The sequence below is a fragment of the Siphateles boraxobius genome, unplaced genomic scaffold (assembly GCF_051911475.1).
Source record: "Siphateles boraxobius isolate OS27281-9 unplaced genomic scaffold, OSU_SipBor_1 92, whole genome shotgun sequence".
NCBI classification, from domain to species: domain Eukaryota; kingdom Metazoa; phylum Chordata; class Actinopteri; order Cypriniformes; family Leuciscidae; genus Siphateles; species Siphateles boraxobius.
This window is the reverse complement of record NW_027509222.1, coordinates 1,497,910-1,521,824: the sequence shown is the minus strand read 5'-3', so window position 1 is coordinate 1,521,824 and position 23,915 is coordinate 1,497,910. Positions and strand designations below refer to the sequence as shown.

At 42.4% G+C, this 23,915-nt stretch overlaps 1 protein-coding gene across 1 annotated transcript in view; it reads right to left on the bottom strand.

Annotated features, from left to right (window-relative positions):
* LOC143733212 (actin-binding protein WASF3) overlaps window positions 1-23,438 on the bottom strand; it is a 39,568-nt gene extending 16,130 nt beyond the window's left edge. Inside the window, exons 1-3 of the mRNA XM_077224827.1 lie at window positions 23,212-23,438; window positions 7,963-8,121; window positions 6,431-6,565 (exon numbers count right to left, since the gene is read on the bottom strand). Of these exons, the coding sequence (XP_077080942.1) occupies window positions 6,431-6,565; window positions 7,963-8,095 (268 nt within the window). The 5' untranslated portion in view covers window positions 8,096-8,121; window positions 23,212-23,438. The remainder of the gene's footprint in view (window positions 1-6,430; window positions 6,566-7,962; window positions 8,122-23,211) is intronic.
* Between the last annotated feature and the right edge of the window lie 477 nt (window positions 23,439-23,915).

Sequence of the window (23,915 nt, the reverse complement as noted above, 5' to 3'; positions counted from 1 at the left end):
TATAATTCAATATTAGGCTGCTTAGATTAGGTCAGCCAGAACTGGGAACACTTCCCTCAAATCCTGATGTACTCGTTACATCATAAGAAGAATGGCATCTACGCTAATTTTAGTGTCTTTGTTTATCCCGAGGTTTTCCCGCTGCCTGCCGGATCCAGGCCGTTTCCAGATCTGACGAAGGACTTTCGACTGGACCCGATGACAATGCAGTGCTGAAGTGCCAACTAGCCTCTCCCTATGGAGGATCCCTATACCACTCTACAGATAAAGCGTTGTGGAATTTTTCGGTTCGCGTACCTACCCAAAGTGATAAGATAAAATAAAATTCTGCATCAAAATTTATAGACAAGTAGTTTGTTTAGGCATGGTTTGTAAGGAATTACAAACCTGCGCACATATATTCAAACGCACATAACTATAGAATGAATTCTTAATGCGCATGTGAACGCCATCAGCGTCTATCACAGGTTCACGTTTAAAGTCTGTTTAGAGAGAACGGTGTCGTCTTAGCGGCCCCTAATTTAATAACCAATGATCATTTAGACGGAAGTGAATCAATCAAAACTAACTTTAGCTGGAAAAAACTTTTTTCAAGAGCCACTATAAAACCAAACCAATCTCTGTTACCTTAAATTATATCTTTATCTCTGTAAAGCTGCTTTGAAACAATCTACATTGTTAAAAGCGCTATATAAATGAGGATGACTTGACTTGACTTGATGGTGTTTTCCTGTTTAAGTGGGCAGTTTATGATCAGTTTTTTATCCAGTAGTTGTCTATTCATGAACTAATGCCTTTTGTTGGAATTCATGCATTTGTAAGTTAAACACACATGAACGTTCATTATACACTGTAAAAAGTGACAAAACCATGTCATGTATTTAAAGTGCATTTTTATATTGGTCTAGCTGTAAATCATGGATTCCGGTTTAAACCTTCAGAACAGAAATCCCCATTTAAATTTTTTTTTTAAAGAAACAATTTCGTTTGAATAGACACAAAAATAGAATAGACGTAAAAAAACATTCAAAGAGAATATTCCTGTTTTTATTTATAGCAAGTAAACTAAATTGAACATTGACTAACACAATGTTTTTAGTTTTATTTTAAAGGTACACTGTAGATAAAACACTGTTAGCCTATTATAAGTGTTTATCAATGAAACCTGTCAGGATGGCGTTCCCGGGAAATTGCGTATACGTCACTCGCCCGTGTGTCTCGTCATATTCATGAATAGAGTAAAGTTTTGCTGGCTGCTTTGCCGCATGCCTAGTGTGTGTGTGTGTCTGGTGTGGGATTGACATTGAGCCGCTAAATCTATCAACCTTCAGGAAATCACCCATTTTAAACGAACAAAGGAGAGTCTGCTGGAGGAAAGAGAGACAGAGCTCGTAATAAAACAAGAATCAACATCAGCTTGGCTTCAGGATATGAAGAACTGAGGGATTTGAAATGTTGTAAAGTGACGCGGAGATGATGGTGTTTTATTACTTTATAACAGGAGAGTAAGGAGTTTTATTGAACACATGAACTGTCATATGTATCTCTCTAACCGATCTTCATGTAAAGCATTATCGATTCGATTGTGAAGATCATTTAATTATGGTTGTTGTAACGCTGTGCTGGAGTTTTTTTTTTAAGGAAGTACCGTGTCTATTAATGGTTAAATCTACAGTAATGTCGTCAGCTGGTCAGCTTGAGATCCTTTTCATCTAATCTGATTATATCCAGAGCCCGTCTACGGAGAGACTGTTCACTCCCTATTAAATCCTATTGTACCGAATTTTGGTTGTAGTTCCACCGGAGTTCCACTGGGGGCGATCGCCCATGAGTGCAAAATGAATGGGAGTCTATGGAGCTAGACGGCTAAATTTGTCTCTTTCACCCGATTGCCGTTGAGAAATCTCAGATTTGACTGTAGGTTTTGCAAGTTCAACATGGGTTATAGGTCGAACGTTGAATGAACGAGTACTTATGTCCTTTCGATTTCTTACAGGTTGAGTTGTTGTTGTCCATTACACGCTAGCATTCTGCTAATGAACGCTGATTGGTCAGTGAAGGACTGATTACGTCCAGAGATACCGCTTGATGGCATCGTGGCATCCGAAGCAGGACCAGAATGTGTGTATTTTCGGCGCGGTCTTTTAAAACAACAAAACAAAAACTCTTCTAGCATGTGTATTAACCTGTGTCAGTGGTGTTGTCGATGCCTCGAGAGAAAAGAAAGTGCAGAGCGCGAAAGCACCAAAGTAACTGAAGGATTGCCGTAAAGCAGTGTCTCTGGCCGTACAATGTGTATGACATTATTGACATTTTAAAAGACTTTTGTAAAGCAAATAAGTGACTCTAAAAAATCTAACACCCAGCAATGGGTAATTTCTTTGCATCTCCTTTCGAATACAACATTCAAATTACTAGACAAAAGTATATCCTGAGAAAAGTGGATTTTTAGGGGTATATCTCCATAGACCTCCATTCATTCTGCACTCGTCCTGTGAGCGCCCTCATATGGAGCCAGAGTGGAACTGCAACCAGTTCAGAAGCCGGAAGTTTACTGAGAGTGGAAGTTCTCCCCTTATTAGACATTCTCTGTTATATCTCTTAAAGTCCCCCTGTAGTCAATCATTTTATCACTTAAAGTCCCTGTAAAGGCAATTAAAAAAAAAAAATTCTAAACACATTATAAATGTTAGAAATGTATTGCTAAAACACATTACAAAGACTGTGAACTGTGAAGTACTGAATTGTGGAGTCAGACCGTTAAACAGTTTTTCACCATTGATATTTTACGGACTTTTTGGGCGGGGCTACCGCCCCTACCTGATGACGCACTGGAGCCCCTGAGCTCCTGGACACGCCCATACTTGATGACGTACTGGAACCCATGAGCTCCTGGACACGCCCCTACTTGATGACGCACTGGAGTCCCTGAGCTCCTGGACACGCCCCTACTTGATGATGCACTGGAGCCACTGAGCTCCTGGACACGCCCCTACTTGATGATGCACTGGAGCCCCTGAGCTCATGGACACGCCCCTACTTGATGACACACTGGAACCCCTGAGCTCCTGGACACGCCCCTACTTGATGACGCACTGGAGCCCCTGAGCTCCTGGACACGCCCCTACTTGATGACGCACTGGAGCCCCTGAGCTCCTGGACACGCCCCTACTTGATGACGCACTGGAGCCCCTGAGCTCCTGGACACGCCCCTACTTGATGACGCACTGGAGCCCCTGAGCTCCTGGACACGCCCCTACTTGATGAAGCACTGGAGCCCCTGAGCTCCTGGACACGCCCCTACTTGATGACGCACTGGAGCCCCTGAGCTCCTGGACACGCCCCTACTTGATGACGCACTGGAGCCCCTGAGCTCCTGGACACGCCCCTACTTGATGACGCACTGGAACCCCTGAGCTCCTGGACACGCCCCTACTTGATGACGCACTGGAACCCCTGAGCTTCTGGACACGCCCCTACTTGATGACGCACTGGAACCCCTGAGCTCCTGGACACGCCCCTACTTGATGATGCACTGGAGCCCCTGAGCTCCTGGACACGCCCCTACTTGATGACGCACTGGAGACCCTGAGCTCCTGGACACGCCCCTACTTGATGACGTACTGGAACCCCTGAGCTCCTGGACACGCCCCTACTTGATGACGCACTGGAGCCCCTGAGCTCCTGGACACGCCCCTACTTGATGACGCACTGGAGCCCCTGAGGCTGGCCGCTCCCCTAACAATATAAATAAAGCACATTCGCATCAGTTTGCCGCTCAATCGCGAGTTACTGTCAGTATTATTAGTTACTACAGCTTACAGTTTGCTAGTTAGCTATGTCTTCGTCACGGAAATGCGTACTACCTGGATGCGATCACGTCCAAAACAGATCGGTGTCCTTATTTAAATTTCCTAAATACGATCACATCAAGAAGAGGTGGATTAATTTTGTGAAGAGCCACCTTGATGGAGAGCTGAGGATCACCACCAAAACCCGCCTCTGTAGTGATCATTTTACACGGGATAGTTTTATAAACTTTCATCGGAGACAACTGGGATTCACTGATAATCCGCTGTTGTGTTACTGGTGAATGGGGCCGAACGACTATCTCCCGCCTCGGCCTTCATCCTCCCGTCGCGCCGACAACTGGTGACATCATCGGCAGTGCGTGCCCACCAATGAGTGTAAGTTACCTTGTGCGCTTATGTTATAATTAACCTAATAAGCTGCTAGGAGCATCCATTCCGGCTGTAGCGGGTGACAGTTGATTGTGGCGACGGCAGCTTTACCACGAGTGGGCGTGGTTCCAGCGCAGCCAGCGGACACGCCCCCAGCGTTTGAGAGCAGAGACTACCGTTCATTTTTTCAAGATTTTGATAGCTTATTGCATTTATTGATAGCTTATTGTACTTGCAGGCTTTTTTATCATTCAAATTTGGCTGGGTGTCTAATAACACATTTTTCTGTGATAAATAAACTCAGAACACATACTTAATTTTGACTTTACAGGGTCTTTAAAAACTCATCTTTGATCACCAACATTTTTGGTATCTTCAAAAAATTTCTTCATGCCTTAAAATAGCTTGAATGTAACTAGACACCCTTGCCTCATTTAGTATTTGCGGTCCTATGAATATGCAAATGAGCCCCGCCTCCACTCACTCACACAGCTCAGAGATCCACTCGTTGACGATCACACGTTACATATTAGACAATGAAGCACATTACATCATACAGTCTTTAAGCTTTTAAGGCAGCATTACTTTACCACTCTATTAATTATGTTTCCTTATCAACTGCCTCTTATTCAACTCGACTATTTCACTGTGCTAGTGTCTCGACATCAGTGGAACATGAAGGACTGTGTGCTCATTTTAAACAAAAGCATGTTAATTTTGAGTTACAGTGTACCTTTAAGGAAAAACTAAAACAATTCTGTTAGTCAATGTTCAATTTAGTTTACTTACTGTAAATAAAGACTTTTTTTACATGTCTATTCAAACTACATTTTTTCTTTTCATTATTCTGTTCTGAAGGTTTAAACCGGAATCCATGATTTTCAGCTGGAGCAATGTAAAAATGCACTTTGAATAAATTATACAGTTTTGTCGCTTTTTACAGTGTATAATCAACGTTCATGTGTGTTTAAGTTATTCGTTCGGTTCACATGACGTCACTGTAGCTTTGCACCGCCATCTTTACGACCGACGGTCTCAGTAATGCCTGCAATATGTTGTGCTGGAGCTGCAACAACAGCTGAAAGAGGAACCCCGAACTGGTATTTTATTCTATACCAAAAGAAAAGGATAGAAGAAATGTCTCGTATTGTATGAATGTCTAATATTGTATCATGTCTCATCTTTCTGTGCGCACACACCCGACCCGAAGCGTGCAGCCATAGAGCCCTATACAGCGCGAGTAATGAATTGAGCTCTGTTTCGTGTCTGAATGGACAAATACACACAACATTATGTTTAAATGTCCGTTTTGGAGAGGATTCACAAATGTCGGTTATGTCTTAAACAGAGTTGTCACACATCCAGTCTCTTTGGTAGAGAGAGAGAGAGAAGAGGTAAACAAACAAGCATGCAAATGGAAATTATCGCGGCCAGAAAAATGATCGAGCTAATTTTTTTCATTGTGCGATTAATTGATTTATTGACATTCGCGACAGGCCTAATCCAGATTAATTACAGCTAGCCGTGAGCCGTGGCTAACAACTCGCTACCTAGTCAGAGCAAACTACCACCAAAATCATACATTTTAATTTTTTTTGTATAATACCTACATTTCCCATGATTAAATATAAATCCTTGGTGGCCAGGTGCCGCACTTTTACGTCTTTTACCCATCCAGCAACAGCATATTGATACGCATCGGTACTCTTGAAAGCCTTCAAGCGATCCCCATTGTATGGGGAGGGGTTATGCACAAGATACATATATATATATATATCATGGAAGGCAGATTGGGGCAAGTCTGGGGCAGATAATAAAGGACAAAAGAAAGCTGGGAGTAGCAAATAAGGATCGGAGCCTAAAATTAAAATGTTATCCATGTATCTCTGTCTTTCTCTCTCATTCAAATGGGCAGTTTGGGCGGCCATACCGGGCGAGATCGGTCGTCAATATGGCGGCGTTCTATTTCTAGTGACGTAGAGTAGGTGGCATCTATGAATAAATGCATTCATTCTGACAAAATGCATTAGTTCATGAATAGACAACTACTACGCTAACATGCAGGACTACGCTCTTATGTGTGCCTCATCTGCACAGTTACAGACTTCTCTATTATACTGAGTACCTGCGCCCACATACAGCCTGACAACAGCCCTGTGTTTGCATTGTGCTGTTCTTCCAGGCTGTGTCACACCAGATCAGGTCAGCAGTGGGTCAGTTTCTGCTCATGCACATTCACTCGTACACACCCTCCTCCACCGTGGAGTCCAGTTGCGTGACCTTCACTGCCAGCAGGTCTACACGCTCCTGTAAGCCGTTCATGCGCACGTAGAAGCTGTTGGCCTCATTAAACAGCTCGCCGAAGATGTCCTCTGCATGTCGACCTGAATCGATAAACACATACTGTTATCATCTTCCACATAGGAATTTATGTACAACATCATTTATTACGTAATAAGAGACCCAATGCAGAGAAATCGACTGATAATTGCATTTTTTATTTCTTGTTTTAAAGTCGTTTCTTTTAAAAAGACTTGAATGTGACTATAAAACGTTTTAATATGATGGAATGGGAAATTGAAAATGAATAAATAAATAAGAACAAGCATAAAAAATAGGGCTGCATGATTTAGGGAGAAAATCGAATTGTAATTTTTCTTATAATGATTGCAATTTAAAATGTGATTTTCCTACATGCAAACACAGTGTTTTCTGTGTTTGCATGTAGGACTGCACTATTTAGCTGTAATGTTGTGATTATACATCAATATGGCTATATCATAATAATAATAATATATTATAATAATGCATTATTATAATTATTATTAATAAAACTGTATTATTATTACTATTATTATTCAATAAAACTATAAAACAAAATAAGATTATAATATTTGTAAAACTATTTTAACATTTGACCTTAAAATAAAATAAAAAATAAATATTGAGCATTTATTTCAAAGTATATAATATATACAGTAGTGGTCAAAAGTGATGTCCGGCCTAGTAAAATCGACATCTTTACTTTTTATTCCAATATTATTAAAAATTATTAAAGATTACAGATTTTGTAGTCATATTATATAGTTGTGTTTGGAGTTAATTGTTTTATTTGTGATAAAAACGCAATAAAACATGCCAAATTGTGCGGATGTAATTTTGGCCAGGCTGCCATACAAAAGAAAGAACATGCAAAAACAAGAGAGAAACATATGAAATATTAATAACTGCATTTTTTTTGCATAGTAAAATAAAACCTGTAGCTGTAGTTTGCCCTTTTTATTTACCAAATAATTTTGTCAGATAAATACCTTAACCAAGTTTAGTGTTTTGTTCTTCATATTTAAAATATTTAAAAAAAAATTACCTCATATTTTGTAAGGTCATTAAAAACAAATCCCCTCCGGAAATCACTTTTGCCCACTTTATACATCATAACAGTAAAATTACAATACTAATATTTCAAATGTTGAACAATGAAATTTCTATTTTGATAGAAAACCACAGGGAGAGATTCTCATTACAAGTATATGAAGCATTTTGCATTCACAAATATACATTAAAACGACTCAGATTGAGAATCACATGAAGTTTGTGTAGAACAGCATTAACTTTGAATTGAGCAGCTCTGAGACACTGAAAACACCAGCGGATAATACGTTTCTCACGTCGTGCAGCTCTTACCAGTGCATATTTATTGAATTAAATCACAGACCTTTAGGATTTGATAATTGAAGGGATAAAATGAGTGTGGGTCAACAGTTGAAGTGAGAAAACGTACTGAGTCCTCCCAGCTGTTTGATAATGGCCGCCAGTGTGCTGTTTGTGACGCACTCCAGCTCATTGGTCACCCCGTCAGGCAGCGCTCCCCGACACAGGTGCTTGGGCTCGATCGTCCTCTTTACAAGAGGCATGGCTGTCCTCAACTACAAACACTGACCTGTGAGGACACAGAAGAGCATTTTATACAACATGAGCTAATGTGATACAGCTAACTCTAGATAATGTTTAGACTTTCACCTCCAATCCTAATACAAAGTAAGTAAAGTCACCCTGTAGTTGATCACGCATCCTTCTCACCAAAATTACATATTTAAAAGTTTTTTCCTTGAGAAACATTTCTTCATGCCTTAAAATAGCTTGAATGTAACTCGACACCCTTGCCTCATTTAGTATTCGTGGTTCTATGAATATGCAAATGAGCCCCGCCTCCACTCACTCAGCTCAGAGATCCACTCGTTGACGATCAAACGTTAATCTGATTGGTTACAAGCAGAGGTGGACAGTAACAAAGTACATTTACTTGAGTACTGTACTTAAGTACACTTTTTGATAATTTGTACTTTACTTATTTTTTCTGGAAACTTTTTACTTCAACTTCACTACATTTGAAAGACAAATATCGTACTTTTTACTCCACTACATTTCTGTCAAGGTCCTTGCGTAGAAAGTATTAACATCAGTCGGGGGATGATTTTGGTTGCATTTTGGTCGGAAATGAAAGTCGATTTGACGCAAGAACCCGACTGATGTTGGTTTCTGACGTCAACCCGATTTTCATTATCAACCACAATACAACGTTGGAGATTAACGTCAATATGACGTTGGGTTCTGACATCAACCTGATTTTCATTTTCAACGTTGGCTTTGGTCTTCTAAATGCAAATGTTGTCATTGTTTTGGAGCACATTAGCTCATAGATAACAGTAAGGCTAAAATATTCTTACTAAAAACCAAAACTTTAAATAGGGCATTATTTGAGGGAACAGCCATTTGTGTGTCCGAAACCATTGTGGACGTTATTGAGTCCACTTATCCAATCTCACATTCAATCCCACTACTGGAACTGTGTTCTAGAAATAATGTGAAATTGATATGAGGGTAGGCACTTGGCAGGCATAGATTCAGAGGCATACGATACTGTAAGAATTACATACAACAATGCAATAAAAATAAAACAATGCATTGACATTTACTGTTTACTTTTGATACTTGAGTACTTTTAAAAACGAGTACTTCTGTACTTTTACTTAAGTAAAAATTGGTCTTTACAACTTTTACTTGTAACGGAGTAATATTTGACCGGTAGTATCTGTACTTTCACTCAAGTAAGGAAGTTGTGTACTTTGTCCAGCTCTGGTTACAAGGTAGTTTGTGACGTCAGAAACACCAGCGATTTCAAACCGTGTTTTTGAGACTGTCTTTGTTTCACTGCAGTTTTAAGGAGAAAATACTCAGCAATGCTGTCGACTTATGAACTTACACATGGTTTGTGTTAAAGCATATTAAAACACCACAGAGACATAAAAACAACATTAAAAACTAGAATTTCACCACAGGAGGACTTAAATAAACAATTGATCACTATATTTTTTCTCCATAATGAGTTCTTTCAGACTACACATTAGTCAAATCAAAATATTCTAACTAAAAGTCAGTGTCGGATTAAATATTAAATATATCAGTCGTGGGAACACACATAACACTGGGTCTCATTCACTAACCGCCAATACATGCATATTTTCATGTAACATCTATGTACGAATGTTTTCACACAGAAATCGTAATTCATGAATAGGTTCGCATTCAGATTGTCCGTCGCAGCATTCTCTCCATATTTACGACTCTCGAAACGACACTGGAAACCGAAAGTAACTCACTCCCGCTAAATGTCTACTCAGACAATACAAATCGACACCATTATGACTAAAAGTTTGCTAAGAAGTATTTCCTACCAAAGCAAGGTGGTATTTGACTCTTAAAAGCGTATCAATAACAGACTGGTGGGCGTGGCCTTGGACAGCACAAGCCCAGTGCATTATGGGTGTTGAAGTTTTCCTACCTATTTGGCAAAAGGGAAGACAACAGCCGTTTCCCTCTGTTTTCTCTAGCCAGGCAGCACTGATTTAAAAAATGTTTTAGCCTTTCTACACTAGCCAAGCTTAATTCAAAGCCCATTTCGACAGTGGTGAATAACCCTTTAAACTGCTGAATCAACCTTACTGACGGTATAAATGATGCTCCCCTTCACACACACCAACCCAGTGCTGAGTATAACTGGATCAGTTGGTCAACAGTCATCCTGAGAGAACATGTCCTGAATTATATACAAACAGTACAACATCCAGTCTCACATTATACAATATCCTTCAATTGTTAAAATTTACTCACAGGACAATGATGAAATGCTGAGGACGTAACTTGTTTCTTTACAGGACACACAATAGAACAATGTAGGAGGGAGACAAAGAGGATCAATGAAGGAGATCAACGTGGGAGTAAGTACCAGTACCAGCAGGTTATGGTTATCATCTCTTCCGGTTCTGGTCTTTTGTATGTGCTTTGTTAAATATTGGGCTGTTTTACTCAAGATGCTTTCAAAGTAGCAATCAAAGATTGCCGATGTATTTGAAAACGATACCGTTATCATCTCTGTGTAAACTACTAAAAAAGCGAATTTGTGAAAACGGTGACGTCATATGCATGCGTATTACATGTTCAGTGTATACATGCGTAGTAGGGCTGCACGATATTGAAGAAAAGTGCGATATGCGATAACTCATTAAATAATGCGATACTATAATGCTTAAAGTGTGTAAAATAAACTTAAATTATCTTTAAAATATATCCTACACACATGTTTCAGATTCTTTTTGTGACAAGAAAACATCCCAACAACTTCTGAAAGTGAAAATCAGTGTTTTACTGTAGCATAAGAAGTGTTTTTTTAACATCAGTGTAAACCTCGAGGTTTAGGGGTTCAGGTTATCCTACACTAGGTTTATTTAACAAAAGAAACTGAACAATCAAATGTAAAAATAAAGCACTGCTTAGTTTTCACTGTATTAATGAAATATATACTGATTCTTATTAAAGCTACAATAGTTATTCAGCCAAGAGCAGTGAGTGATTTTCTCTTTGTCTTTTGTTCATGACCCCAGTAATATTGCAAGCTGTTGCGATATGCATATCGCGATATATTCATTTGCGATATTTTGATAATTTCAATATATTGTGGAGCCCTAATGCGTAGTGTTTCTTTACAAAGTGACATTGCCAACTACTGGCCTGGCATAAATAATACAGGATTTATAGTTGTTTTCGTGCATCTGTGTAAACGGGAATTGTTTTGACAATGTTGTCGTCTGTAAGCGAAAAACACAAAGGAAAAACATTTCTGTTTTCAGTGTTATCAACGTGTCGTGTAAACGCACCCTTAATACACAGGAGAAAACGAACTAAACAAGAAACAGGTGCACAAAGCAATCAGTAACCATGACAACAAATACTGAATGAGAACTGGGAAAACCAAACTAAAACAGTGAAACTAAACAAACACCCTTACAGTATTAATATAGATTGTTTTTTATTGCCTAGTTTTCTTCCCACAGATTCCATTTCCCCCTGATTGATTACATCTTGCATTTAAACGTAAAACGTTTTTCTAAATGTTTTTGAGTGTTTTTGATTGTCACAGACTGAGTTGCCATCAAACAAAAATAATTGTTTATGGTGTCACTTGTGTAAAAGAAAACCTTAATTGTATTGAATGTGCACTTGTAGTGTACTTCAAATCTTAAAAAGCATATTTAAAAAACGTACCTGCAAATAATATTAACAAAATCAAAGGCCACATAAGTGTCCTTAAAGACAACACTTTCATGACACTTTTTTAAAAGTGCACTTTGTAATAATGTCAAATAAAATTTTTACTTTAAATTACATTTTAAATAATTATGTTTTACTTATCTTTTGTTGTGCTTTAAAGTAGTATACTGATATAGTTTGATATACAGTATATATATTTATATGTTTACCATATTTTATAAGGCTAATTCATGAACATTTTCTGCCAATATTTACAGCCAATAAATAAATTCAGCCAGCTAATTTTGCCATGATTAATTATTAATTTTCCAAAATATGTTTAGCGTATTAATTGTAAATGGAGAGACAACTTGCACTATAGGTGAGTATTGGCAAACAAAAATCTCAAAAATGTAAATTTGAATTGGCATTGAAAGAATACACAACAATAAAAAGATTAAAAACGGCATGACTGTACAAATAAATAGAAAAACAACACTGCATTAATTATCGAGCCAATAAGAATCACAAGATATTGTCTGACTTGATGCAAACAAACAAACAGACGGTAAGTGGGTTGTGGATTACAGACTGGCATATCATCAAAAAGTGACATTTACTGAACCAATAACTGGCATGTACACAGGCAGATAAGTCCCATTTATAAATCAACTTAATGTAGGCGTGTGAAACGTTACAGATAATTAACAAGCATAAGTGTGCTATAGTAGGGCTTTTGTAGAATAATGCTTAATAGAGCCAATTCTATGTGGGGAAGAAATAAAAACATTTATCTTATTGTGTTGACATGGATGCACACAATTAATGACAGAAAAGTCGATCTCTGTAAAGGCACTCCACGCCCGTTGAGAGATCATATGTACGTAGGTAATCTAAAGCACTGAGTATTAGTAGCCATTATATAACTGATTACCAACATGTCCTAATCAATGTCTCAAAAGCCAGTGTTTTGAATGAAGCCCGTTAATGCCTACTGTTGCTACATGGATTCAGTGTTTCACATATTTTGTAGCTGCAGAGAAAGGTTTTAAAGACTGTACCTTATCTTTGCATTTGAAAATCCATTTTGTGAATCAGATCCTGTTATGTAGTCTTTCAGAAAGACACTTGATGCACTACTGTGCTCAAGCACATGATCGGCCGAGCAAAAGGCATTTTCACATTCGGCTGATATTTAAAAGGAAAATATTTCTCAAACAGCCAAATTCAAGAATTTTTTTTTGTCAAAATCTATGGTCAAAATACACTCCTAGGCAAAGAAAAAAAAATGGGCCAAGCCAAAATATTTAGTGGCCTTTTAATGGGCTTAATAATTTTAATCACAAATCAGTGGTCTGGAAATTAGCAAGAATTGCACAAATACTGTAGATAAAGTAACTTAGCACGGAATAGCCTGACTCAACTTGCAGACAGGTGTTTAGTTTTGTTCCACTCAATGTTAATAGCTTCAAACAGATCATAAGTAGTTGAAACATGTCTCCCAGTTCATTTGAGTTTAATGTGAGACCAAATATTCACTATAGTGTTCAAATCTGGACTCTGACCTCCAGGCCAAAACATGAGCCAGATGGACTTTTTTTCAAGCCACTCCTTGGTTGTTTTTACAGTGTGTGCAGGAACATTGTCTAGTTGAAAAATAACATCTGATCATTCCTCTTTCGATAACAACTCTTCATTTGGAACCAAGCCATATTCCCCCTTTCACCAGAGGATTAAATTACTTTTCACAGTGAAGAAGCTCACCAGTACCAGCAGCTAAGAAGTCTCCCTACACAACGACAACTCTTCCTTCATTCTTTACTGTGGTAGAGTTACAAAGTTCTGTCATGAAACTCTAGATGGCGCAGGCTGATAGGTTCTTAACTCAACCTGCTTGCAATCACATAATTAAATAAAAAAGGCACAGCTGATTGGTTCCTGCTCTATCAATAGCCAATGAGCTTGCTGCTTAACCTTAAAATACTGGTCAGCATTTGCAGTAGCAGTTGCAGCAATAACAGCAGCAGCAATAACAGAAGCAGCAGCAGCAACAACAACAACAACAACAGCAGCAGCAGAAATAACAGCAGCAACAGCAGCAGCAGCAAACATCAGCAGCAACAATAGCAGCAGCAATAACAGCAGCAATAATAACAACAGCAGCAGCAGCAATAACAGAAGCAGCAATAATTGCAACAGCAGCAACATCGGCAGCAACAATAGCAGCAGCAATAACAGCAGCAGCAGCAATAATAACGACAGCAGCAGCAGCAATAACAGCAGCAACAGTAGCAGCAATAACATCAGCAGCAATAACAGCAGCAGCAGCAATAACAGCAGCAGCAGCAACAACAGCAGCAATAACAGCAGCAGCAATAACAGCAGCAGCAATAACAGCAGCAGCAATAACAGCAGCAGCAATAACAGCAGCAGCAATAACAGCAGCAAGCAGTAGCAGCAATAACATCAGCAGCAATAACAGCAGCAGCAGCAGCAATAACAGCAGCAGCAGCAACAACAGCAGCAATAACAGCAGCAGCAATAACAGCAGCAGCAATAACAGCAGCAGCAGCAGCATCAGCAGCAATAACAGCAGCAGCATCAGCAATAACAGCAGCATCAGCAATAACAGCAGCAGCAGCAATAACAGCAGCAGCAGCAATAACAGCGGCAGCAGCAGCAATAACAGCAGCAGTAGCAATAACAGCAGCAGCAGCAGCAATAACAGTGTGGCGGGGGAGAGGTGGTTCAGCGAGGTCTGCGACGAGAGAGAGAGTGGAGAGACGAGCGGCGGTAAGTAGGTCAAGTGTAAAATGACTGACACCTGTGTCTCGTTGCAGTAATTGGCGTGGGGAGACCGTATAAAGCAGACGGGAACCAGCGATCGTGGAGAGAGAAGGGCTGAGGACTCGTGGGAAGTGGGAAGAGGTCTCCGTGACAAACTGGAACGAGTATTGTGAAACTGTGAATAAGATTTATGTTGGACGTGCGCATGTGGCGCCAAAGCTTTAAGTTATTTAATAAAATACCCACGAGTCTCAGCCAGCTGACCCCGGTCTCCTTCCTTCACACCCACACGACAAGGGCTTGTATTACACTGGTGCCGAAACCCGGGAAGGAAGGAGAACGCCGCCGCCAAGATGCAAACTCCGTCAGCAACATCGGGGACGCCGTTTGCGGACATCATTACATCGCTCGCGGGACTGCATCAAGAGAACCACCAAGCCCTGCTGGACTTGCGGGCGGATCAGGAAGGTCGGTTCCAAGCCCTGATGCAAGCCCAGCAGGCGGACCGCGAGCTGTTCCGGAGCTTGCTGGACCGGGAGGTTCGGACGGAGCGGGCTTTCCCCAGCCCCAACCCAGCCGCTCACATGTCTCTGACGAAGATGGGAACCTCCGACGATCCCGAGGCCTTCTTGGACTTGTTTGAGAAAACGGCCGAGGCATGTGAGTGGCCAGCAACCAGCTGGCCGGTTCGGCTCATTCTGGAAGCCCAGAAGGCTGCTCAACAACTGCCCGTCCAGAACCTCCTGGTATACCCCGACTTGAAACGAGCCATTCTCCAAAGAGTCGGCCTCAACCCTGAGCAACATCGTCAACGCTTCCGTTCGCTGGAACTGGCGGAAGCAGGCCGACCCTTTGTCTTGGCGCAGCAGCTCCGGGACTCGTGCCGCAAATGGCTGTTGGCCGGAGGAAGCGACGCCGAGGCCATCATCGACCAGGTGGTGCTGGAACAGTTCGTCTCCAGGTTGCCGAAGAGGACTGCCCAGTGGGTCCAGTGCCACCGGCCGGCGTCGCTGGATCTGGCCATCCAACTGGCGGAGGATCAACTGGCGGCGTGCTCCGGGGTCGGCGAACCCCTGCCATCTGTCTCTCTCTCTCCCCCTGTCTCTCTCTCTCTCCATTCCCCTAAACCAGTTCCTTTCCCCAGGACCCGCTCCAATGGACCTCCGAGGGAACCTCCCCGCTGGAAGGGTGGAGCCGAGGGCCCAGCCGGGTCGCGAGGATCCGTCAGGGGAGGGGGGCCGGGGCACCCTGAAGGGCTCGACGCGGTTCCTGCGCTCTCCCCTAGCCAATTCCTTGACCCGCTGCCTGCCACTAGAGCGGCGGGGAAGCCTGGGCCGGCCTGTTGGCGTTGCGGGGATCCGGGCCATTTCGTGGACCGCTGCCCGGTCATGGAGGTTGGGACACTGGTCCGGATCCCGGACGTTCCGCAGGCCGCCCCCGATCAAGCCGGGTTATACCAGATACCTGTGAGTATTAAGGGGGGTACCTATCAGGCCTTGGTGGATTCAGGTTGTAACCAGACCTCCATCCATCAAAGCCTGATACAGTCCGGGGCATTGGATACGGGCCGCATGGTTAAGGTGAGGTGTGTGCACGGGGATATAGTGGAGTACCCCTTAAAAACCATCACTATTAAATTCAGGGGACAAAATCATTGTGTGGAGGTCGCAGTTAGCCCGCACCTCCGGCATCCGTTAATTTTGGGAACAAATTGGCCAGCTTTTAAACAATTGTTGGGATGTGTAACAACGGGTGCCTCTGGGAAAAAAAAAAGGCGGGGAAGGGGGGCGAGCGCTCAGGTTGGAGAGGCTGTTCCTGGACCCAGCGGAACTGTTTCAGAGGAGCCGAGCGGCTTGGCGAGGTTAAACCTCTCCAGTCGCGATGACTTTCCCCTGGAACAGTCCCAAGATGAGACGCTCAAACATGCGTTTGAACAGGTCCGTTCCATCGATGGGCAGATCCTCCAACCTGACCGCGCGCTCTCATATCCTTATTTTGCCGTTATTAAAGACAGGTTGTATCGGGTGACCCAAGACACTCAGACAAAAGAAGATATAACCCAATTGTTAGTACCACGGGGCCGTCGGGAAATGCTTTTCCAGACGGCACATTGTAATCCGATGGCGGGGCATCTAGGGATGACAGTGACATTAAATCGTTTAATGACCCGATTCTTCTGGCCGGGCATTCACGAGAACGTGCGCAGGTGGTGTGCGTCGTGTCGGGAATGTCAGTTGGTAAATCCACCGGCCGCCCCAAAAGCGCCATTGCGCCCTCTACCTCTAGTGCAGGTCCCCTTCGAGAGAATTGGTATGGACCTCATCGGGCCATTAGAACGATCGGCACGGGGACATCGCTTTGCGTTAGTTATAGTAGACTACGCAACGCGATATCCCGAAGCAGTGGCGCTGCGCACTATATCAGCTAAGAGTGTGGCAGACGCCCTGTTTCGTTTAATCTCCCGCGTGGGAATCCCGAAAGAGATTCTCACGGATCAAGGCACCGCGTTTATGTCACGCACGTTAAGCGAATTATATGAATTATTGGGCATTAAATCGGTGCGTACCAGTGTCTATCACCCACAAACGGACGGACTGGTCGAACGATTTAATTGCACGTTGAAAACAATGATTCGTAAATTCGTACAAGAAGACGCGAAAAAAAAGGGACAGGTGGCTAGAACCCCTCTTATTCGCCGTGCGAGAGGTCCCGCAAGCCTCCACGGGGTTTTCCCCCTTCGAGCTTTCCTTTTGGACGTCAGCCCCGTGGGGTGTTAGACGTCCTAAAGGAAACTTGGGAGGACGGACGCTCAGATAGCAAAAATGAAATTCAGTATGTCATGGACCTGAGAGCAAAACTCCATACACTGGGGCGGTTCTCTATGGAGAATTTGCTTCAGGCTCAGGACAGACAAAGCCGGCTGTATAACAGGGGAACTAAGCTTCGAGAGTTCGCGCCGGGAGATAAAGTGCTCATTTTACTACCAACCTCCAGCTCTAAATTGTTAGCGAAGTGGCAAGGACCCTTCGAGGTCACACAGCGGATAGGGGATCTCAATTGTGAGGTTGTACGGACAGACAGGGGTGATTCACGGCAAATTTACCACCTCAACCTCCTAAAAAAATGGAGTGAGGAGGAGTCAGTGTTGCTTGCGATGGCAGTGAGTGGAGAGGAGGATCTCGGGCCAGAAGCGATCATCAAAGGGAATACTCTCGCCCTGGCCCCGGGGGGAGATCACCTCTCGCCCTCGCAGCTCGCTGACATCACAAGGTTACAAAAAGAATTTGCAGATGTGTTTTCACCCCTGCCTGGTCGTACTAATCTGATCCAGCACCATATTGAGACAGAGCCGGGAGTGGTGGTTCGCGGCCGGCCATACAGATTGCCTGAACACAAAAAAAAAGTGGTTCAGACGGAATTAGAGGCAATGCTGGAGATGGGAGTAATTGAGGAGTCCCACAGTGACTGGGCAAGCCCTATAGTTTTAGTTCCTAAAACGGACGGCTCGGTTCGGTTTTGTGTGGACTATCGCAGGGTGAATGCTGTGTCGAAATTCGACGCTTATCCAATGCCGCGGATTGACGAGCTGCTTGATCGGTTAGGCACGGTTGTTTTTATTCGACGCTGGACTTAACGAAAGGATATTGGCAGATCCCCTTGTCTCCCATGTCCAAAGAAAAAACAGCCTTAACCACGCCGTTCGGGTTACACCAATTTGTGACGCTTCCTTTCGGGTTGTTCGGGGCCCCGGCCACGTTTCAGCGGCTCATGGACAGAATTTTGCGACCCCATGCTCCATATGCCGCTGCGTACTTGGATGATATCATCATCTACAGTAATGACTGGCAGCGGCATGTGGAGCATTTGAGGGCCGTCCTTGGGGCGCTGAGACGGGCGGGGTTAACGGCCAACCCGAGGAAGTGTGCAGTTGGGCGGGTGGAGGTAAGGTATCTGGGCTTCCACTTTGGTCATGGGCAGGTGCGTCCCCAAATTGACAAGACAGCAGCAATTGCAACCTGTCCCAGACCTAAGTCCAAAAAGGAGGTGAGGCAGTTCCTGGGGCTGGCGGGATATTACAGAAGGTTTATTCCTGACTATTCGGAACTCACCAGCCCGCTGACTGACCTCACTAAAAAGGAGGTACCAGATACGGTCCAGTGGACGGAGCAGTGCCAACAGGCTTTTACCCAAGTTAAGGCTGCTCTGTGTGGCGGTCCGCTCCTGCACTCTCCTAATTTCTCTCTCCCTTTTCTTTTGCAGACTGACGCGTCGGACAGGGGGCTGGGCGCGGTCCTGTCCCAGGAGGTGGAGGGGGAGGACCGCCCGGTGCTGTACATTAGTCGTAAGCTCTCAAAAAGAGAAACTAAGTACAGCACCATAGAGAAGGAGTGTTTGGCCATCAGATGGGCGGTCCTCACTCTTCGCTATTACCTCCTGGGGCGGGAGTTCACCCTCTGTTCGGACCACGCACCCCTGCAGTGGCTCCACCGCATGAAGGACACCAACGCGCGGATCACCCGTTGGTATCTAGCTTTACAGCCTTTTAAGTTCAAGGTGATCCACAGGCCGGGGGTGCAGGTGGCTGTGGCTGACTTCCTCTCTAGGAATGGCGGGGGGGCTACAGGCCGGATGTCTCCCAGGCCTGAGTCAGGCGGTGGGGGTATGTGGCGGGGGAGGCGTGGTTCAGCGAGGTCTGCGACGAGAGAGAGAGTGGAGAGACGAGCGGCGGTAAGTAGGTCAAGTGTAAAATGACTGACACCTGTGTCTCGTTGCAGTAATTGGCGTGGGGAGACCGTATAAAGCAGACGGGAACCAGCGATCGTGGAGAGAGAAGGGCTGAGGACTCGTGGGAAGTGGGAAGAGGTCTCCGTGACAAACTGGAACGAGTATTGTGAAACTGTGAATAAGATTTATGTTCGACGTGCGCATGTGGCGCCAAAGCTTTAAGTTATTTAATAAAATACCCACGAGTCTCAGCCAGCTGACCCCGGTCTCCTTCCTTCACACCCACACGACAAGGGCTTGTATTACAAACAGCAGCAGCAGCAATAATAACAACAGCAATAACAGCAGCAGCAGCAGCAATAAGAGCAGCAGCAGCAGCAATAACAGCAGCAGCAATAACAGCAGCAGCAGCAGCAGCAATAACAGCAGCAGCAGCAGCAATAACAGCAGCAGCAATAACAGCAGTAGCAGCAGCAATAACAGCAGCAGCAATAATAACAACAGCAATAACAGAAGCAGCAGCAATAACAGCAGCAGCAATAACAGCAGCAGCAGCAACAACAGCAGCAGCAATAACAGCAGCAGCAGCAGCAGCAGCAATAATAACAACAGCAATAACAGAAGCAGCAATAACAGCAGCAGCAGCAGCAATAACAGAAGCAGCAATAACAGCAGCAGCAGCAGCAATAACAGCAGCAGCAATAACAGCAGCAGCAGCAGCAATAACAGCAGCAGCAGCAGCAGCAATAATAACAGCAGCAATCACCATGCAACTTCCCAAAATCTGCCAAAAACTTAATTATGTCTATGATGTTTTCTGAGACAGCAATGGCTTTTTATGTAGTAAAATGACATTTGCTTAAATATTGCTAATTTCATGACCAATAATTTGTGGTTAAGACAATTAAAAGCTTAGTGTTTAGCCATTTATGGATTGGCCCCTTTTTACCAGGAGTTTACATTTGAAACATTGTCTAATTAATGTTTAAAATTAAAAATAGATTACAAAAAGTAGCAAAGTACACTTCCAATATCAAAATAAATGTTTAGATATAAATGCATATGTGTGTATAATATAATTCTATATGAAAACCCATTTGCAATTCATATAGCCACTTTATTATGGGATCACTCAGAAACAGTTTGCCTTGAAGCCTATGGCCATTTCCATGACAACCAACCGAGGCCCCTCTCATGCTCAGTGAGGACTAGAGCTAGTCTGTTTGCCAGAGACAATCTCTTTGTAATGCTACTCTAATCGCATACTCTATTTTCAGGCTCAGCTTTCTAGTGTTTTGCCACCCCCCCCCCCCCCCCCCAAAAAGAAGAAAAAAAATTATATATTTTTTAAATAGGCCACAATGCTCCCTGAGGCTGTGAACCCTCTTTGCAGCTGTTGTAATTGTGATAATCATCCAACAAGATGTGCACATTAACATCCTGAAGGGGAACCTCGATCTGTGATCTCATTCAACGAAGCTAATTACAACGATACACATATCTATCCTCAAAGAAGAATGTGCTATTGGTATTCAAACAATATTCAGTCTAGAATTATGTCATAAAAAGTGTTTGCATCATCCAGATACAAAACTCACAAGTTTCAGGTGAGATCTCAACAACATCGCACAGTGCTGTAATGAAAAGTCAAGAGATTTTAAAGTAACTTCAAATAATTCTCACCCCCGAAGAGATTAGTTTTTGCACTCCTGTTTTCTGCCTAGCTCTGGTGCCCCCCCCCCCCCCCCCCCCCATTAAAACAGCAGAAACAACTTAAAATACTCCACCATTTATGGTCATACAGATAAGTGGTAAAGGGTCTATTTTTATTTCTTACACTCACAATAAAAATACAAACATTGTGCTTTTGTAAAATAAAGAAAACAAACAGGATTCCTTTCTGTGAAGTTTGTTGAGCTCGTCACAAACATGAACTAAAACTCAGCGTATAGGCTACTATCAAGCTCTTGTGTGCATCTGAACTCTTATTTTAGGCTGATGTGTAGATAGCGTCTTCTTCTGCTCTTTTTCCTGTTGTGGCGGTTAGCAAACAGTGTTGCATTACCACTCGCGCGCTTCTGGATTGAAGTGTGTATCGCCTGTGACTGTATTCGTCGTCTGACTGTATGAACCGAACGTGACGGTTCGGGACGAAAACATGTACCGTTACACACATACTATACAGGTGAAACTCGAAAAACCTGAATGTCGTGCAACAGTTCATGTATTTTAGTAATTCAAATTAAAAGGTGAAAGTAATATATTTAATATATATAACTATATACATATGCATGATTATACTTTTCAGAGGGCCAACATTTCTGTTTTTAAAATCCTTTTTTTTATTGATTTCATTTAATATTCAAATTTTCTGAGATTTTGAATTTGGGGTTTTCATAAGCTGTAAGCCTTAATCATCAAAATGATAACTTTTGCATGATATTCTAATTTTTCGAGTTTCACCTGTATATGATTTTGGATGCAGCCCAGATTTCAAGTTACATCTCAAAATTCATGATCATACAGGTCATTTATTCTTCCATTTACAAGAATGAGGTTTTAATTAGCACATCATAAAAACCTATTAGGAAAATGATCTTGTACGTGTTTCGAGGTTCATATAAAGTGTCACATTTAAGGAATTACAGATGCATAACAGAATATAGAATTAAATAAAAACAAAAAACTATCAAGAAATGTGAGAATCAAATTGAAAAACGAATATAGAATATTTATAAAAAAAATGTTGCATTACGTATATCTGCCTTCTAGTATGTGAAATAAAACAGGATTTGTTATTGGAGACTTAAAAAAACCCAAAGTTATGTCTCTGCGCATCTGAATAATCTCTCACGCCTGCGTGTAAATACTCAGCCTGTCTCTATAGTCCTGGTGAGAGGAAACCATGGCAACGCCTCAACTATACTGGTGGAAAGACACGTTTACGTAATCAAACCCAGCATTCCCATCTCAGATCTGTGGGAACAGGACACCAGGGTTAAGGCTCGGGATAAAGGGATATTCTAAAAAACAAGGAAATGCCATTTAGGCGATAAAACCCCGTTATACAGTACCTCATTTCCAAATCCCAGTCGTTACTTGTAAGCAAAAAACTTTGCTTATCAATAAAATTAGCAGATTTGTGAAAACAGCAGTTAATACAGTTACAGAGATACGCTATAATGAGACAATACATGATTCTGTGCACTCCACCAATGTCTTTAAGACTATTTGCTATTTACAATGCTATTTAAACTGACTATTGAGCGTCTTAATGTCTCAAAAGTTCATCAGTACAAGAGTGAATCAATCAAGCAGGATTTAGTTATTTTTGATACTGGACCACGTTTCAACGAACAAGAAATTAGTCATTAATAATCAGTCTGACATGCTTCACAAAGATTTTCATTTTGTATTTTTTCATCTTGAAATAAGACAAAAATCTCCTCTAGAGATTCAGCAGTGACTCAACAAAGTCTAAAATATGCTCAAGATATTAATAAGAAGACAACGTGAACTCAAGCATTTCTCATCAAACAATCAGAGCTGTATTTATTTCAAAGCTCCATGTCATTTGTTATTATTTTAAATCCTCATTTTAGCAGAGAGAATATCAACGTTTAGAATTCCATGATCTATTGACTCTCAATAGCGCAGCTGTTGATTACCATGACGTCACTCCTCATCCATAACACGGTGTCGCGCATGACGTCACCCCCCAGAGCACTGTACTGGCATGTGATGCGATAACAGGTGAATTTATATGGGAAAATTAATGAAATGGCAGCATTCGTCATTATTTTCGATCTGTCAGCATATATTAAAGCCAATATTAAAGCAACTTTACATCTACGAGTCTTGCCTTCAAGTCATTATGACACAAGTATGTGAAAACATACTCTTGAATTGCGCGTAATTGGCATTTACTTACTAATAATTGTAGTTGGGAAGGTCTTCTGTTACGCGGTCGTGGTTTCCGATGAGCTGTTCGGCGTTACACGGCGTTAACGCGCATCATCATCATCATCATCATCATCATCATCATCATCATCATCACGCTGTGTGTTGTGCGACGGACGCGGAGGAGATGCACGCGCGCGTTGCCTGGGAAGCGTCGCTGGATGCTCTGCGCTGCAGAGGCGGGCCCACTGCGCATGCGCACGTGTGATCACAGCCCACCACTCTGTGCGCGTGTTTGTGTGAGTGTGTGTGTGTGTGTGTGTGTGTGTGTGTGTGTGTGTGTGTGTGTGTGTGTGTGTGTAAGGGAAACTGACATGTAATGGAGCAAAATATGCAGGTGAAAAGGAAAGTGTAAGAATACAAATGCAGTATTACATGAGCGTAATTAATCCTAGTATTTAACTCATTGTTTAGGAATTGTTCTTTATTTTATGCCACTTATTCCACTTCAACAAAGTCTTCCTCTTTAACTGTTTGTGTTGTTTGGGACAGCGAGGATCCTCATGTGGCCACCGTGGGAAAAACTTTGAGAGCTATTGTAGCATTGAATAGGTTTCAACCCATGTTTCCTGAATAAATTACAACCTGACACTTCAAGACAACTAGGAATGTTAATAAAGAGAGAGAGAGAGGGAGAGAGAGAGAGAGAGAGAGAGAGAGAGAGAGTTTTTCCCC